Here is a 16,734-nt window from a genome sequence, read left to right as displayed (position 1 = left end):
ACCCCTCGGCTCCAATTTTTTTTTCCTTAAAAGCTTCCACCCCTCTTCATGCCATAAAAGAGGAGAAAGCTATTTTTAATCATCCCTTCTATAAATAAACTCCCCAATTCAGCTCTTATACAGCTCTAAAAGCCCCTCCTGAACCCACCTCCCTCCTCCGAGGGGGGGGAGGGGCGCGCGCCTATCCGTTGCTCAGGGAAACCACATGACGTAGCGCACCATCGACGTTTCTCCCGCTGACCTCACAATGGGGCGGGGCGGAGCCGCGCGAGTACATTAGGAAGTCGTCCGGGGCGCCGCGTTTTTCAGAGGCGATTGCAGCGGCCGGGAGAGGTTGGAGGCGGCGGAGGGGACGCGGCCGACAAGTTTGGGGGGGTGGGCGAAAATTTCAGTCTAATTTATTTAAAAAAAAAAGCCTTTCAGTCACACGCGGTCCCCCCCCTTCCACCCACCTCCCCCACCGGAGAAGGGTTCTTGTAAGCGCGCAGAGCCACCACCATGGGTTACGGGGTAAGTGTCCGCCGGCGGCCGCTCAGTTCCGCATTGTCCTCCGTGGTTGGTGGGTAAGAGGGGGCTCCCGGTATCCTTCCGCGCGCGCAGGCTCTTGGACCGGCTCGGGCGCGGTGGGAGGGAGGGAGGTCACGGACGTTCTCTAGCACACGCTCGGCGGTTCCCCTCTTCCCCCTCCCCCCTCACTGTGGCTGGCTTGCTCCCGTGTGCGGCCGCCGTCTCGGGCGACCTGTGCCGGCCGGCGGCTCGTGCCCAGCGGCGCAGGCAGGCTTTGGAGACACGTGTACCCTGGTTGTCGGCCGGGCCGGGAGGAGGAGGCGCGGAGCCAGCCTGGAAGAAAACGCTGAGCTCTCTCGTTCGTTCCTCTCGCCCCGCATCGAAGTGGCGGACCTCATGGCGCGGCTTAGGCGAGCGAGGTGGTGATCTCATTGACGCAACATCTTTTCCCGCTTGTACCGGGGAGGGGGAGGGGGGTAACGGGATTCCTGCCAGAATGGGTCAGGCCGTGCTCGCTGTGGCAGAGCCTCCTTTAACCGCCGCAGTTAACTGTTGAGCCTGTGCAGGAAGCTGTTGTATGTTCCCCCGAAAGGCGCACCCCCGCCCTGCACTTTCTCTCCCAATGTTCCTGCTAGAAACCAAAAAACATCGAATCTGTTCTAAGTTCATCCAGTGTAGTGCAGTTTCCTCATCTGCCAACTGCATGAGGATTCCGGCATCTTGTCTTCATGCAGCATGGGCTTGTAGAGGAAGCTATTTTGCATTTTATTAAACGTAAAAATAAATCCCTTTAGTTACAGAGCTTGGGGAATCGTTCAGATTGTCTCTAGAGAGCGAGAGATGCAAGCATTAAGAAGCTGGAAGTGCCTCTCAACCGTTGATGCGGTCATCCCTTTTTTTTTTTTTAATGTAGCAGAATTAACATGTCTGTCTGGCAAAGGCCAGGCATATGGTTTGTACCCTGGTGGGTTCCCCTTTTCTCCACTTTTTTTTTGCCTTGATAAGGCATAAATAGTATTAATCTTGACCCATAGTAGTTTGGTAGATGTTACTTTGTGGCTGTCTCATTTTACCCTGTAACAAACAGAACTCCTTGCTGACAGATCTGACAAGCACAGAGCGATTGCCGATGAAATGCAGTGTTCAGTTGTTGCACAAGGTTTAAAGGATTTTTATTGGTACAGAATGGACAAGGGAAACTTTAACCCTTGAATTTCATTTTGTAAGAATATAATATGGTGCTCTGTAGCAGGATAGGCAATTACATGTAGGTTTGCCGTAACACTTTTTCTATAAAACACGCCTAGGGTTCTACTGCATGCATCTATGTAACAGCCCTCGCATGTACTAAACACATACAGGTGTTTCTCATATGATGCTCTGGGGATTATTTCTCATGGCAGAGGCACAGATTGCATTGGGTAAGGAATAAGGTGGGGCTAAGGCTACCAAAGACCAAGGCAAATTGCCGAAATATCTTTTCATGGCACTGGTATGTTTGAAAGTGAAACCTTATGCACTAAATAGCATGAACAGCAAATTGAAGGGGAGGATTGGAAAACCGAGATGTCAGAGACTGCCGTTTACTAGCTTGGCTGAGTGTAATTTTGTATTCCTGGTTCTCCTAGGATGCATTTTGGTGATGTGGAGCTTTCTGTATTCCATGTATTATTGGTGTACTAAAGAGATCTGGGTTTTCCTTTATGAAAAAAAACCTGCTACCTCCCCACTTGTTACAAGGGTGTGCATATCATGTCTTTCCATTGGGCAGGCCTGGGATCCCCTTACATTGCTGGCAATTGCTGCTTGAGTGCTTTCAGAAGCATGTGACTTGAGTAGCTATTGATGCACCCCTAAAACATGCAGACCTCCCCCTCTCCTCATTTTTCTCCTCACAAAATGCCTTTGTGAGACAGTGGGATAGAAGGCTTCTAATTAATCTGTATGTTGTCCCCTTTCCATTATAGTTCCATATTTTTAGTATTATGACTTCTTTGCATTTGCCATTGTAAAAATAACAATAGGTGGGATTTTTTAATAGAGGATTCTTCAGACTTCTAAGCTGTGTGTGCTGTTCTCCGCTTGGGAACATGTAGTGCTTATTACCATGGATGGCAGCACTGTTCAAATCAAGTCTCAAATGCATAATGCAGGAGTAATAAGCAAGGAGGACCTTGTCCTAACTAATTGCAGAGGGTTATGACTTATAGGATCTTTCTCAAGGGGAGAAGCTTAGTGAGCCAAGCCCAGTGCCAGAAGCACTTCCATCTGTGCAAGAGGTTTATTTGCACTATTTTCTTGTGACTTTTCGTGGTACTTTGTGCAAGCAGTCTGTTCTGGGTTGGTTTACCTGGAAAAAAAGCTTTTGTTCTCTGATATGAAAGCAGTTGGGGGGAGCCCTTCAAATGAAAGGCGTAGGAGTTGGTGCAAGCATGCTCTGACTTTTTCTGAAGGTTATATGGAAATAACATTCCTTATGATGGCATGAAAACAATTGTGGCTGTACAGTACCATTTATCAGATACCTTTCTGCAGTAAAATTAGTAATTTAAAATAAAATTGTAGCTGAATTTAATAAAATAACTTTAATAATTTGGAATTGACTTCTGGACCAGAAGATTACTCTTTAAAAAAAATAAATAAAAATTGCAGCACTGAGTATTTAGGTGACACTTTGAAAAAAGGACACATGCTTTGATGCATGACAGTTATCTACAGCAGTTTTTGTGCTGTTGCCTTTAGTAGAATAACATGTTGTAATAAAGTTTATATGGGTGTGTTTATGGTGCATGAGTTTCTTGCCACATTTTGTTGCTTTGTATAATTTTGAAATTTGTAAGGGTGTGGGGATGGCCGATTTGGTAGCTTGTTGCTGTTTGCCTGCAGCATTGAGAGCTTTCTACGCTGCCATTTGTGAGTTAGATTAGCATACATTTCAAGAGCAGTGTTAGACTGGTGAAGGTCATTACTAGAAATTGAAAATCCTAATAGGAGTGGTCTAGATCATTGGACTGGGAGTCCTTTTTCTTTAGCTGACACACCAACTCTGGTTTACTTCAGTTCTCTAGTCTTTCATAGGTGTCCCAGAAGTAATGGAATTATATAACAGGTTTGCACTGCAATAACACAATGGAGTTTTTTTTTTATAATGGTAAGAGTGACCTGTAATATAGCATATCATGTCAGTTATTGCATTGAGCTTGTCTTGAGCACATTTCTTCCCCTCAAGTGGTTACTGCCATGAGATGCCTGTTTTATTGGCCATTGTTACTTGACTATATTTAATGTCGGGAATGGAGAACCGAGACTGCTTGAATTGAATGCCATTTATATAATATCTTCCTTTTGAGCAGATGGAAGAATTCATCTGTTAATTTGTGTGCCTCAGTATATGTTGTAGTGCTGTTCTAGTAGTATTGATCCTGGAAAAATTGGAGTCTTAGGTTGATGCATTTTAAAGTGGAGCTACAAAGATCCCTGGTGCCCTCAACTGTCCCAAGGCTAACAAGTAGCTGGTGTTGTGGATGCAGCTGCTGCTGTGGTGAGCCCTGGTGCTGCTTGAGCTCTCAAGTGGGACCAAACTGGAGGAGGGATAGAGAATGGGAGGTAGCATGAGAAAGAAGTCAAATTTATGGTTTTACTTTTTGCCAAGAAAAAGCAAAAAAAAAATAAAAATTGAGTACTCTTAAAATGGTGGTCCCTAAGTTGGAAAACTTTTCCACCCCTGTTTTAAAGAAGCAACATAGTACCTAATCTTTAGAGATGATATTAAAAAAAATAAAGGGGGGGGCAGTTATGTAGAAAGTTCTTGTAGTAAAATCTTTATTGGTCCATAAAGGCCCTGTTGAGATGCTGGACTGTGGCACACTGCTGCAGTGCAGCATTGCACATTCCTTGCTGTCAGCGGTTGGGACCTGGTGGAGCAATTGTCTCCTCCCAGACTCACAAGTAGAGCAGTGTAACTGACTATTCTGTGTGAATCAATTTCTCGTGCATTGTTTAATTATCTTATGCAAAATCTGTCATGAGGTGATGCCAGATGAGGTCAAAGAGAAGCATGTTGATAGGGCAGCACTTTTTTTTTCCTTTCAACATATTTGCATTTCAAAACAAGTAGCACCCTTTTTTTTTTTATCTGCCCCCTGTTTGTAGAGAAAAATGGAGCATTATGATGGTTTTATCCACAGGGCTCATGTTTTAAGAATGAGTTTATAAAATGAAAGTTTTTTTTAATGTTGAGCAGTGAACCTTTGAGTTTGAATATTTGTTCCCAGTGTAGCAGAAATTCTGTGGCTACTGCAGGGACCGGATCTGACTAACTTACTTCTGGCAGGCCTGTTGCTGTTCAGTTGGGGTTTCTGCCACTTTGCTTGTTCCTTTAGTACAAGTAGGCAACATGGAAGTTACGATTAGGGTCCTCCTGTCCCATCACTCTGAAAGGTTTGTTCCATTGGATTGTGTGAACCACAGGCCCTTTGTTTACAAAAACTAAACTTCAGTGCCTTGGTCGGGGTTTAAAATTACACAAGGTGTTACTTGTTTTGTGGAAGCCACATGTCAGTTTGGGCAGCTCTTAAAGCATGAGCAGATCTCATGTTCCTTTTATAAATTCAGACTTGAGAGCTTTTTATGCTTGCACAGAGGATTTATCTGACTGTTGCACTGCACATGAGTTGGTTGGGTCAGCGAGGGAGGCGTGTCACCCAATGTATAAACCGATTGGCTGAACAGATTTTCGGTGGTGATCCCTTCAAGGTGGCTGTGATCTAGCACCCACAGTCTTGAAGTCCACCTGGTTTATTCTGTGTGTGAAGTCAGTCTTATTTCAACAGCCTGAGTTGAAAAAACTTTTTTATTTTTTTTAGCATTTTAAAGGTGCGGCATCGTGTTGAAGCATGTCCGACCTCGTTTTTTTGGCACGGGGGACCTTTGTGTTCCACAAACAGTGTGTGGCGTTTCCTAATCGGAGAAATCCCCCGGCTGCCAACTCAAACACAGATAAAAAACTGCAAAACTTCATGTCCTCTTATCCAGCCCAGGGCTAGTGCTGCCGGGTTGAAAGCTTGCCCGCTGGCACGGTGCAGCGTCGAACGCAAATAAAATGTAAAATCCACGCCGTGTTGGGGGGGGGGGGGGGGGGGGGGGGGAAAGATGGCGGCCTGTCTTGGGGCGCCGGTCCCTTTAAGGGTCGGAAGCGCCCGGCTGCAGAATTCTGTGGTTTAAAAGTCAAAGCTTTGGAGTTCCGCTAAGGGTGGAACTGGCAGTTGAAGCAAGGGCAGGGCGGCTAAGAATGAGCGCTCTGGAGCAGGGAACCAGCCGGGGGGTGAGTTAAGGGGGGGGGGGGGGGGCTCGCTCTTCCTAAGATTTGACTTTCTGTGTGTTGGTTTGGGGTTTTTTCGCACTCTATCTAGAGTGTGGGATGCGGGACGTGGCACTGCCTGAACCTCACATGGTGGGCAGGCCCTGGTGGTCTCCCACCTCGACTGTCACCGGGGCTGGTGCGAGCTGAAGAATTTCCCCCCATTTCCTACCCCCTTTGGTATTTTCTTTTCTCTGTACTTCTTTACAAACCCTTTTCAGAGCTTTCATAATAAGTGACGGATGGCAACGCTGGGTTACTGCCTGTCACAGTACATCTCAGGCTCTTGGCCGCCTCAAAAAAAAAAAAAAAAATCAATACAACAGGCTTCTAGCTTTAACAAAAGAAAACGATCAGCTTCCGGTGCTAGTGAAATGTGCCTCTGACAGTGCTGCCTTTCGTGATATTGTGGCTCACCACCATGGCAAGGGCATCGTCTCTGGCATCCAGCGTCAAGCAGAACAGAAGCAGTGTGGTTATGGTTACAGAAAGCAGTTTGTTCTTGCCTACTCTTCTGTGGCAAGTATTGATATTTAGATGATTTTGCGGACATGCATTTGATGGAAATATTTTGGTTTTGTTGCACTTTTTGGTTTTCGTTGGTTCGCTTGCAGTCAGTGGGCATGTTCAGATGACTCTCCTTTTTGTGAAAGATTTTCTGTTTCAACTGGTCTCTGGGACAGCCAATTAGTGTTTTTTTAATATTGGGAAACCTATTTAATGATGTAACTTGGGACTGGAACATGGTACACTGAAGCACAGTGTTACTTGTTTGCACAGTTAAGTTATTTCGCTGCCAAGTACAAGCCCTCCTACTTCCTCCTCGAGCTTTCACTCAGGAGCCTCAGTACAGGAGGGGCAACCTTAAAAGCATTGCTGGTTTTGGCATCTGAAAAATGTACTCTGTGCAGTGGGGAGCGACTGTGGGTTGTTTTTTTTTTTGCCACCAGCCGTTTCAATTTCGGGATCCGAGTGACGGATGATGAATGAATTGTGAAGGGAGGTTGGCAATTGAGTGCAGCAGTCTGTTTGCTGTGCTCAAGATTCTTTGGTTGCTAGCAGGGCATATTTGAAGGTGACTTTGAAATGATGGAGACAGTGCTACAGTTATCCTAGCTGCCAGTACTGCTCATTCAGATCTCGACACAATTGAATAATATGGATCACTGTTCTAGGAAAGTTGAAAATTCCTAGGACCTTCTGTAGCTGGAACCATGTTACTGTACTACCTTCTAATGTGCTCAGTTATTGCATACATACGATTCCTCATCTTATATTTTTTTTTACCATGTAGGGCGTGTCTTTCCTTTTCCTTCCATCTTAATTGGAATCAGGATTAGGATCCTGGCACCATGACCTCTCCTTCACAACTCCCCAGATATTTTTCCCCTATCTTAACTATTCTTAGTCTGAAGCGACAGTCCTCTGTGCTTCTGAAGCCCTGTATCATGGCCTTTAAATCCAGCCCCTCCAGATGTTACCCATGACTTTCTTGACTGCCCCCACTCCCCCTAGGGGCTGTGAACTCTGCCACCGTAGCATCCTTGGCTTCATCCAGTGGATGGTTGTATCTGAGAACTGAGCCAGGGGCCCTCTCTGCATGGCACTGCCACTGGGCTGGCTCCTCTTGAATTGGAACTGGTTATCCAGTCAGATTCATGATGCGCTCTGCTGTAGCTGTTACATTTTACACAAGGGGCATTGATTATCATGTTGCCTTGAAGTAAGTCTTAAGACTAATTAGTGTAGCAAAGGATTTAATGTCTTTAATGTCTCCTTATGCTTTAGTATGGTTCCCAAACCTGTTCTCTGATTCTAGCCAGTCAAGTTTTCAGTATATTGACAATATGCATGAGATTTACGTAGACTGCCTTTATGCAAATGGCTCATACCTATTTATTACAATTAGCCTGAAAACATGACAGGCTGGATTAGGTGCCAGGGGACAGGCTTGGAAACCATTGTCCTAGTGTTCTCTACTTCTAGAGGCTCAAATGTAAACATTTCTGTAGCTAGCTATAGCTGCATAACATTTAGATTTTAATCTGCTAACTCAAAATGAGGTCTTGTTTATGGGAAATACAGGCAGCAACTTTGTTTTTATTTAAAAAAAAAAAAAAAGCCATTGGTGAATAGGGGTTCACAAACTGGTGGAACCAGTCTAAACTAACCCTAAAGACCCTGTATCCTGGAAAGCCTGCAATAGGCATTGGCTAGCCTGAGGGGGGCCCTCTTATTAGAGCCTGGATAATGTATGTATTTATCACTTGGAATCTCACTGGGAAAGGACTGGTGAAGGGGGTAAGATTGTTCAGAGAGTTAAGAGCAAGTTTTGAGGACTTGATGTTAACTGTTTTATAAAATTGTTAAAGGTTTACATTACTCTCCCACCTTTCCTGGAAGACTTCCATGCTCTATTGGATTTAGCTGACCATTTCACATATAGTGTTAAGGTGAATTACATGCAAGTGCTGTAGAAGACATTTCCCTGTTCCCTGAGCACTTGCACTCTGCATGTGTACCTGAGGCAATGGAGGGTGATGTGACTCACCAAAGAGCACAAGGAGTTTCAGTGGGATTTGAATCCTGGCTTCTCTGGTTCGCAGCCCACTGCTCTGATCACTAGACTTCTCCACGCCAATTTTTTTACATTTAAGATTATGCATATAAGCACATACTTTAATTCCGGTGAGTCCAACTCTGGTCTTTTAGAGCCACAAAAGTCTGATTTTCAGGACATCCCTAATTAAGATGCATGAGATTTGCATGTGCATTGTAAAGTGGCATATGCAAAGTGACACATTGGGCAAATAGTTACACCATGTTAGGTTTCTTATTAGGAGTTACCATCCAAAATCTGGGTGTCGTCGTAGACAATACTTTGAAAAACTTAGCTCAATGTGCAGTGGCAAACAGTTATCAACTGCACGTTCAGAGATCAAGGTGTGCAATTCTGGTAATCTCATCTCAAAAATACAGCTGCACTGGAAAAGATACAGAGAAGGGTGACCAAAATAAGAGGATATAACAATTTCTCTGAGGAAAGATCAGAGGTTAGGACTTCTCAGCTTGGAGAAGGGACAACTGAAGGGGGATACAACAGAGGTCTATAAAATTAGTAGAATGAATGGATAAATATGAATCTGTTCTTTTCTCTTTCAAAAAACGCAGAGACTGGGGGACACTCCATGAAGTTAGTAAGCATATATAAAACCAGAGAGAAGTTTCACTAAGTGCACAGTTAAGCCCTGGTATTCATTGCCAATTAGTGTAGCTGGATTTAAAAAAGTTTTAGACAAGTTCCTGGAGAAGTCCATAAACCATTATTAACTAGGTAGACTTGAGGAAAGCCACTGCGAATCCCTGGGTGTTAGCATCATGGTATCTATATTCTGTTTGGGATCCTGCCAGGTACTTGTGACCTGGATTGGCCTGTGTGGGAAACAAGATACCAGGCTTGATGGGTCTGTAACTGTGACCCAGTATGGCATTTCTTGTGTTATGTAACTGTATGCAAATCTGTCACTTGCATATTCAATCGGACTAGTTCTCTTAGGCTTGGGAGTTAAATACCCATGTTATACCTTGTATGCTCTGCAACTGAATATATTGATTGATGGGATAGTGAAGGCAGACCAGCTCTAGGGTAGTGGTACGGCTGCACTAGCCTTCCTGAATGTCTACGTATCCAACAGAGCAGCCATGGTTATTACTCTAACAGCAAGCATGGGATGGCCAGATGTTTCGGACAATAGCTTCACTAGTTTGGTAAGACAAGGGAGGGAGCCTGTAGGACTTGTAAGAACCACCGAACAGGAAGACAACTTCAATAGCCTACCAGTGGAGATGATGGAAGCCAACACTATAACTGAATTTAGAGGGTAGTGGGTAAAAGATGGAGTTTGGGGGGGGGAGAGAGCTGGTTTAAGGATGCTTATCTGCCCAGAGGAATACAGCTGGGCAGCCTGGATAGGTTAGTTGGTCCTTATCTGCCCTCATGTTATTCCAAATGAACACTTAAGATTTGTGTTATTTCCTTATTGAAGATACATGAGGCATAAATGTACAGTGCCCTCAGTCTTCTGCAGCAGCTTGAGGCTAGATATATGGCACTTCTAGCATCTGCCCAACTTTAGATGCATCACTGCACAAAAACCTTTTCCCAATGTTTAATGAAGTTCATTTAAAACTTTCTGACTTTCTGTAGGTTTGGCTAATTTTTCTTTTCAGTCCTTCCTTCTTAAATACTTTCTCTTCCCGTCAATCTCCACAGCCTCTCTCCCCTCAAAGTGGAGTTTGGCGTGTGGGCCATGAGGCAGTGGCTCCAACAGTGAACCTTTTACAGCCTGTGGGAGCAACAGGGAAGGAGAAAATGGCATACATAAATGGGTGCTGGTAGAGGCAGCATATAGGCATGCCAGCAGAGGAGACAGCTATGTAAGGCAGAGCTGAGGCCAGGCAACTTGGCACCTATGGCCAAGTGAAACTGCGCGCCCCCCCCCCCCCCCCCCCTTGCACAACATATGACACCACAAGTTGGGAGATCGTTAAATGTTTGTACAGCAAGTGCAAGGGTATTAATCACCCTAGGAAAACTTAACAGCCTTGCACCCTCATCCCATTACACAGTCCTCATACTCAGTTAAATTGTGCATTTATAGCAAATTTTTACAGGAAAAAGAACATTCAAAGTAAGTCTTCTGAGGTAAAAATATCAAAATATGTATATTATATTTACATGCACTGCTGAGGTGCCAACCAGAAAACCCTGCAAAACAAGACACTTGGAACCCGTATGGTATTAGGCCTACTCTAATGCGTCTTGAGCATGGGCATGACCCTCGGAGCCATGAGGAAAAATAATTTCTATATAAAAACAGCACGAACTGCAGCACTCAATCAGCAACAGCCCTACCTATGAAAGTTACTACAAATAATTACACCAGGCCTAAAATAGTAATACAAGCCAAGCTGCCATATTTCCCTACACAGAAATTACACACTAATGGAATAACTCATTTCAGTTACACAAGCAAAACACAGCTTCTCAAATACAGAATAGACCATACAGTATAAATAGAAATTTATAGACAAAAACTGCAACACAAACTCTGTATGCACTGTAATAATGTAAAAAAACACATAGTAAAACCATACCAGTAAAAAATAATTCAAAACCATGACTAGAATATTCAGTAATTAAAAACTCACATAATCTTCCAAGCATCAATAACATATTTCAAAACACATCAAATAACATCCAACAAATTAAAATAAGAATTTTAAAAAATTCCCTGTTATCCATACCTTGGAACTCTTGATTTCCAGATTCCCTGAAATTCACAGAATAGCAGGAATGTTGTGCACACACATGCTCTGCCACATACATGCACATGCTCTCTTGCTGTCCCACACACTCTTCCGTGCACATGCACGCTCTTACTTCCTCCTTGATGAAGCAGACAGCAGCAATATCCTTCAGCCCCCATTGACAAGAGAACAACTTTGGCCGTGGGGCCAGGCCAACCCTAGCATTGGACTACTACTGACAGGGGTGCTGCTCCTCTGAAGCAGCGCCGCCCTGCTGAAACTGACAGTGTGGTAAGGGGCTGCCTTAATAAATGGGGAAAAACAGCACCGCCCAGCCAGGATCGGCAGCAGGGCCGCTCTCCTTTTTTCGCTTACTAAGGCTGCACCGACCGTGCTGCTTTTCTTTTGCTGAGGACCTGCAGTCGGCCGGCCGTACTGCTCTCGTTGGCACATGGTGCCTATTGGTAGCAGCGTCTAAGGCCATGACTATATTGGCCATAGGCATGCTATGGCTCTGATGTAAGAAATAGCAATCTTCTCAACACTCATCCAAAACACTACTGAAATGTACCATTTTTTTTCTAACATCAAAATCCAGCCCTTCCTTTCTGAACACACTACCAGAATCCACCTCTTAACTATTGCAACCTGCTCCTCGCAGGTCTTCCAGTAAGACATCTCTACTATAATCCAAAATTCAGCTGCGCAACTTACACCCATTCAACCCATCGAGTCGCTACTTTGCGCTCTATCCATTCCCGTTTACAGTTCACACTCCTTGCTCACCTATAAGTGCCTTCCCTCTGCAGTTCATTACCTCCCGTCTATACCCCTCATGCACTTTGCTCAACCAGTATCACTATCTATGCCAGTTCCAATTCTGCATTCAAACTGGCTGCACCATATGCTTGGAATAGACTTCCTGAGCTGGTGCATCATATGCCCTCTTATTTAAATCCCATCTAAAAATCCACCTTCTTAAGGCAGCTTTTAAATTTAACTCCTTATTGTCCTGCATACAGCTCATTAATTTTTAGCCTATTGTCTTTAATAAATGAAATTTTCTAAGTCTTTTGCCCTGTTATCTCTTATGGAGTCAAAATTGGAATATGGCTCGCTGACCAAGCATTTAACCAAGGAACAGAAGGGATATTTTGTATAGTCTTCCAGTAGTTATGGCTGCTTAAAATTTGATGCTTATTGGAGTCTATAGCTTTTTTCCATTCACATGAAGAGGTGAAAAACCTGACATAAATTGTACGAGTTTCAGTTTTTATCATGGGCCCACTGGGTCTGTAGCAGAAATTTGGATATAAAAACTTCCATTCATTGCTCAGACAAGACTGCCGCCATCTACACAGCCTTTCAACCTGCTCTGGGGACCTCCCAGCCAGTCGGATTTTCATGAGATAAATTTGCATATCTTGGAGACCCAATATATGCCAATTCACGTCCTGCATATTCATTGTGTATATCCTGAGAACCTGCCAGGTTTGTGGAGCCCCTCCTGTAGCACATCATGCTTTACATATGCACCAGTGCAATCTTTCTTCAATGCTCTGATGGAAGGAGGTGGGCGTGTTCTCCCCCCCCCTAAATGTTGAGGACCTCCTGGTGGCTCAGCAGACCTACTGTGTACTACTGTGCTGGGAGGGACCTGAATTGATCCCAGTCTTGGACTTCCCACTCTGCAGCCTGGCTGGAGATGCTGCGGAGAGGGCATTCTCAGCCCCTGGAGGGAAAGGAGTCCTGTTGCACAAGAGTGACATCTAGTAGCCTAATTGATTTCCTCTGGCTAAGCACAGTCTGCAATAATTAGGTTAAGTGAATTGGGTGGGGATCTGTGCATATAAAAAATCCCTGAGCAATATGCTAATGATTGAGGTAGAAACCCCAAAACAGAAGGAAATTGCAGGAAACAACCCTCCGTGTTAAGTGCTTTGACATGTTCAGTGTGGCGTGCCATAAAGTGCTTGTATTGGTACATATACAGAGCAGCTTACATCTGAACTTTTGACATGCAAATAGAATTGCAAAAAGGTATTTGTGGAAAATTCCATATTTGAGGTCACTTTATTTAAAAAAAAAAAAAAAAAGTCCTTGAAAATTACATTTCACAGTAATGCATGGATTTAGCCTGTGAGAAAAACCTTAGCACCTACAAAAGTGGCATGTGGTTGCCTCAGCCATTCTGCCTTATTTTTTATAATAATACAAGTGAAAGGGAAAATTCCATGACTGCTTGACCTGTGGGCAAGAATGCAAACATATTCAATGAAAATCAGTACAGTGGTTGGAGCATTTTGGGCCCTGCTCGCTGTGCAATTTCCCTATAGACACAATGGAAGAAAAGCTGAAGTATGTGTGGCCCTTAGATATACTTAGTAAATATGTAGATTTCTGTTTTCTGTTCAAGGTGATATTTTTACTTGCCTCTCCCATTCATTCTTTGCTTTGGCTTAGAAAGTGATTATAGTTTGTATTTGGTATAAACGTGGATTTAGCCTTCACACGTTTCCAGAGCATATGCTTAATGCAATGAAAAGCCAGGTCATCTGAGAAGATCCTTCAGTATAAGGAAAACCTTAGCTCAAAAATGTATCTATTTTGAGGGGGGGGGGTGTGGGGGGGGTGTTAACACTTATCTGCATTCAGGTTTCTGTATTAACTCAAATATGGATTGATCAGGTTTTGCTGTAACAGATAAGACTATCGCTTATTGCCGCAGAGCTTTCACTAACTGCTTTCAGTTTATCGGGAAAGGTGAGTCAGCTGGCACCACTCAGCTTAAAACCTGTTCCCTAGCCTTAGGGATCTTTGTTTTCAGTTTCTATTTTGCTTGGGAATTTCAGTGCTATAACAAAAATCAGTGGAAAAAGGACTTTGGGTATAATATGCAGCAGAAAAAATCAATGGGAAAGCCATTTTTCCATAGTTTTCTTTTTTGTTCTAATATTGAACTTCCTAGGCCAATAAGATAAACTGAAAATAAAGGGCCCTACCTCGCCCGAATGCCTGCTTCCCTTCTTCACTTGCATTACAAATGTATTTCACGTGTTCTGTGCGGCCCTACAGGCAGATACACTAAAAATCACGGGGGAGTGCCCACGATACATTAAATTAATTTATTTAAATTAGGGTCTGCAGTAAAGAGGCGCTGGGACACTAGCGCGTCCCTAGCGCCTCTTTTTGGACAGGAGCGGTGGCTGTCAGTGGGTTTGACAGCCGACGCTGGAATGACTAATAGGGCCATCAACATGCATTTGCATGTTGCAGGTGCTATTAGGTTCGGGGGGGGGGGGGGGGTTTGGACGCGCATTTTCGACGCGCTATTACCCCTCACTGAATAAGGGGTAAAGCCAGCGTGTGTATTGGCCTGTATGTTAGTTGAGAAGGGGGAAGAAGCAGAAGTGATGGTGTAAGCTTCATACATGCGATAGGAGGAAAGTCCTGAATGGGCAACATTTTAATAAAAGATCTTTCAAAGGCAGAGAGAAAAGGAAAATGTATAAAGGTCCTAGGAAGAATGACAGGAAGAAGCTATGCATTCATCACTCTTTAATTACACCCATTGCCGCTTGCTTGAAATTCTAAATAAAGCTTATAGCTCCTCTAGCAAACTAGACACGCTTTTTTATACTAGAATAAGCTATCACAAATGCTGTGGATGAGAGGACCGATCTTTCTAGTGCATGTTATGGGATCAAAGATCTCCTGTTAAAATAAATGGTAATGGGGTAGTTGCACATCTCGAGGCCATCTGTGAACGTGAACCATCTCAACTTGAGGTTGGAGCCACTGCTGGAAAAAAATATATATATTTTAACTTTCTGCATTAGAATTGGTTCATCACGTTGAGGACAGCTTGTGGTTTGCCACTATAGCTTTTTAACTATTGCATGCCCCCCTAAAAACATGTATTGACTACTCGAGCCCACGACAGTCAAACACAGAACACATCAAACATGCAATCCAGTAAGAACACCTGAAAGTAGCACACTTTTTTGACTGTAAATAGTATTGTTTTTATGTAAGGATCCAAACATGTTTAGTTTAACAGTAAATATAAGCTATTTGCCATAAACAAAAAAAAAAGAACTAAATGTGTTAAGAAAAATAGTGGACTCCTCCCCACTCTTCAAATGCAGCTTCTGCTTCAGTATTTTTCTCTGAAATAAGTGCATTGCCCATCATACATGGGTGGCATCTGTTGATGTTCAAAGCTTTCTAGGAATTTCTTGCATGCCCTTCTGGGCTTGCACAACAGTTTGTGCACCTGTGGAACATGCTGTACCTCTGGTTATTTTCTGTGGGGTGAGTGGATGTGCGTTTCCACTCTCTTGCAGCAGTAAACTGCTGTGTGCCTATTGTAAGCTCCTGTCTAATACTGTGATTGACTTTCACCTTTTATTGTCCTTGCAACATTTTTTTTTCTAAAGCTACATGCCAATAAAAGTGAACAAGCCCTGCACTGGATTGCAAAAGAGCTGTCCTATCTGAAGCAGATTAAAGACCATAGAAAGTACACCCAACCTTTTGCCCCCAACAACTCTAGGATTGCAGTGTCAAAATGATCATAATTGGATTGCAAATTATATGTGCTCCACATATACACCACTAGGTTTGGCCATGGATGGTCCTGCAAAGGACCATACTGTCAGGGTCATGGTCATGTCTGCTCCTCTCCTCATCCTCTAGAAGAGGATTTACAAGCTTGTGTTGAAGTTCAGTCTACACACTCAAATCTCATTACTTCCTAGATACTTCTAATGCAGCAGCAGGTTTGGCCACCCACTATAGCCCATTATGGTTTAGGATTATCTTTCTGTTTAAAGAAAACAAAAGCTTTGCCAGGAATTCAGTGTCCTGTTGATGGGATTTTGTCTTTCTTCCTGTCTCACCCTCTTTTGTTAGACAACTCTCTTGGCTAGGGAGTCCTACAAGCATGGTTCCTTTCAATGTGTGATGTTACTTGGCTGTGACAGGTTTTTTGGTTGTTTTGTGTAATGTTAGTGAATCACCAGTCACAAGTACCCATCCCCCACCCTGTCTTCTAGATTATTAATTGTGCAACTGGGGCCCTCTGCAAATATGCAGGAATTGCTGCACATACCCAGAGATTTGTCAAATTCCTAGAGAACTCTGGGGGAAAATACCCAGCACTGAGTGGTAATATCCATATTGATGATTCACTGATATTAGAGAACACTTGCTACAGGTAAGCACTTTCTTTACCAAAAGAGGAAGGCCCAGAAGGATACATTTGAGATAACTTTACCAAGAGTGGTGGATGCCAGCAAAGTTAGTAACCAAAACCATGACCAGTTTTTAAAAGAGAGCAAGCTAGGGAGATTCTGTGCAGCACATACCCCCTCTTATGAGCAGTGAAGGAGGTGTTGCTATCATCTTTAGCTACTCCTGCCTGGATATAAGTGCTTCCCAACTAATAGGCAAATCTGACTGCCTAGTCGTAAAATTTCAAGGCAGTGAAAAACCCAAACCTGTCCTCATCTACCATTCCAAAATATATATGGGCCTCTATAGGAATCCCCCTAAAA

General features: G+C 43.6%; 1 protein-coding gene across 1 annotated transcript in view; it reads left to right on the top strand.

Annotated features, from left to right (window-relative positions):
* Positions 1–304: 304 nt before the first annotated feature.
* ATP1A1 (ATPase Na+/K+ transporting subunit alpha 1) overlaps positions 305–16,734 on the top strand; it is a 99,353-nt gene continuing 82,923 nt past the window's right edge. Inside the window, exon 1 of the mRNA XM_029578591.1 lies at positions 305–510. Coding sequence (XP_029434451.1) covers positions 499–510 — 12 coding nt within the window. The 5' untranslated portion in view covers positions 305–498. The remainder of the gene's footprint in view (positions 511–16,734) is intronic.

Source organism: Rhinatrema bivittatum, chromosome 15, assembly GCF_901001135.1.
Source record: "Rhinatrema bivittatum chromosome 15, aRhiBiv1.1, whole genome shotgun sequence".
Classification (NCBI taxonomy): domain Eukaryota; kingdom Metazoa; phylum Chordata; class Amphibia; order Gymnophiona; family Rhinatrematidae; genus Rhinatrema; species Rhinatrema bivittatum.
The sequence above is the reverse complement of the archived record's forward strand: the minus strand, read 5'-3'. Positions and strand labels throughout refer to the sequence as shown.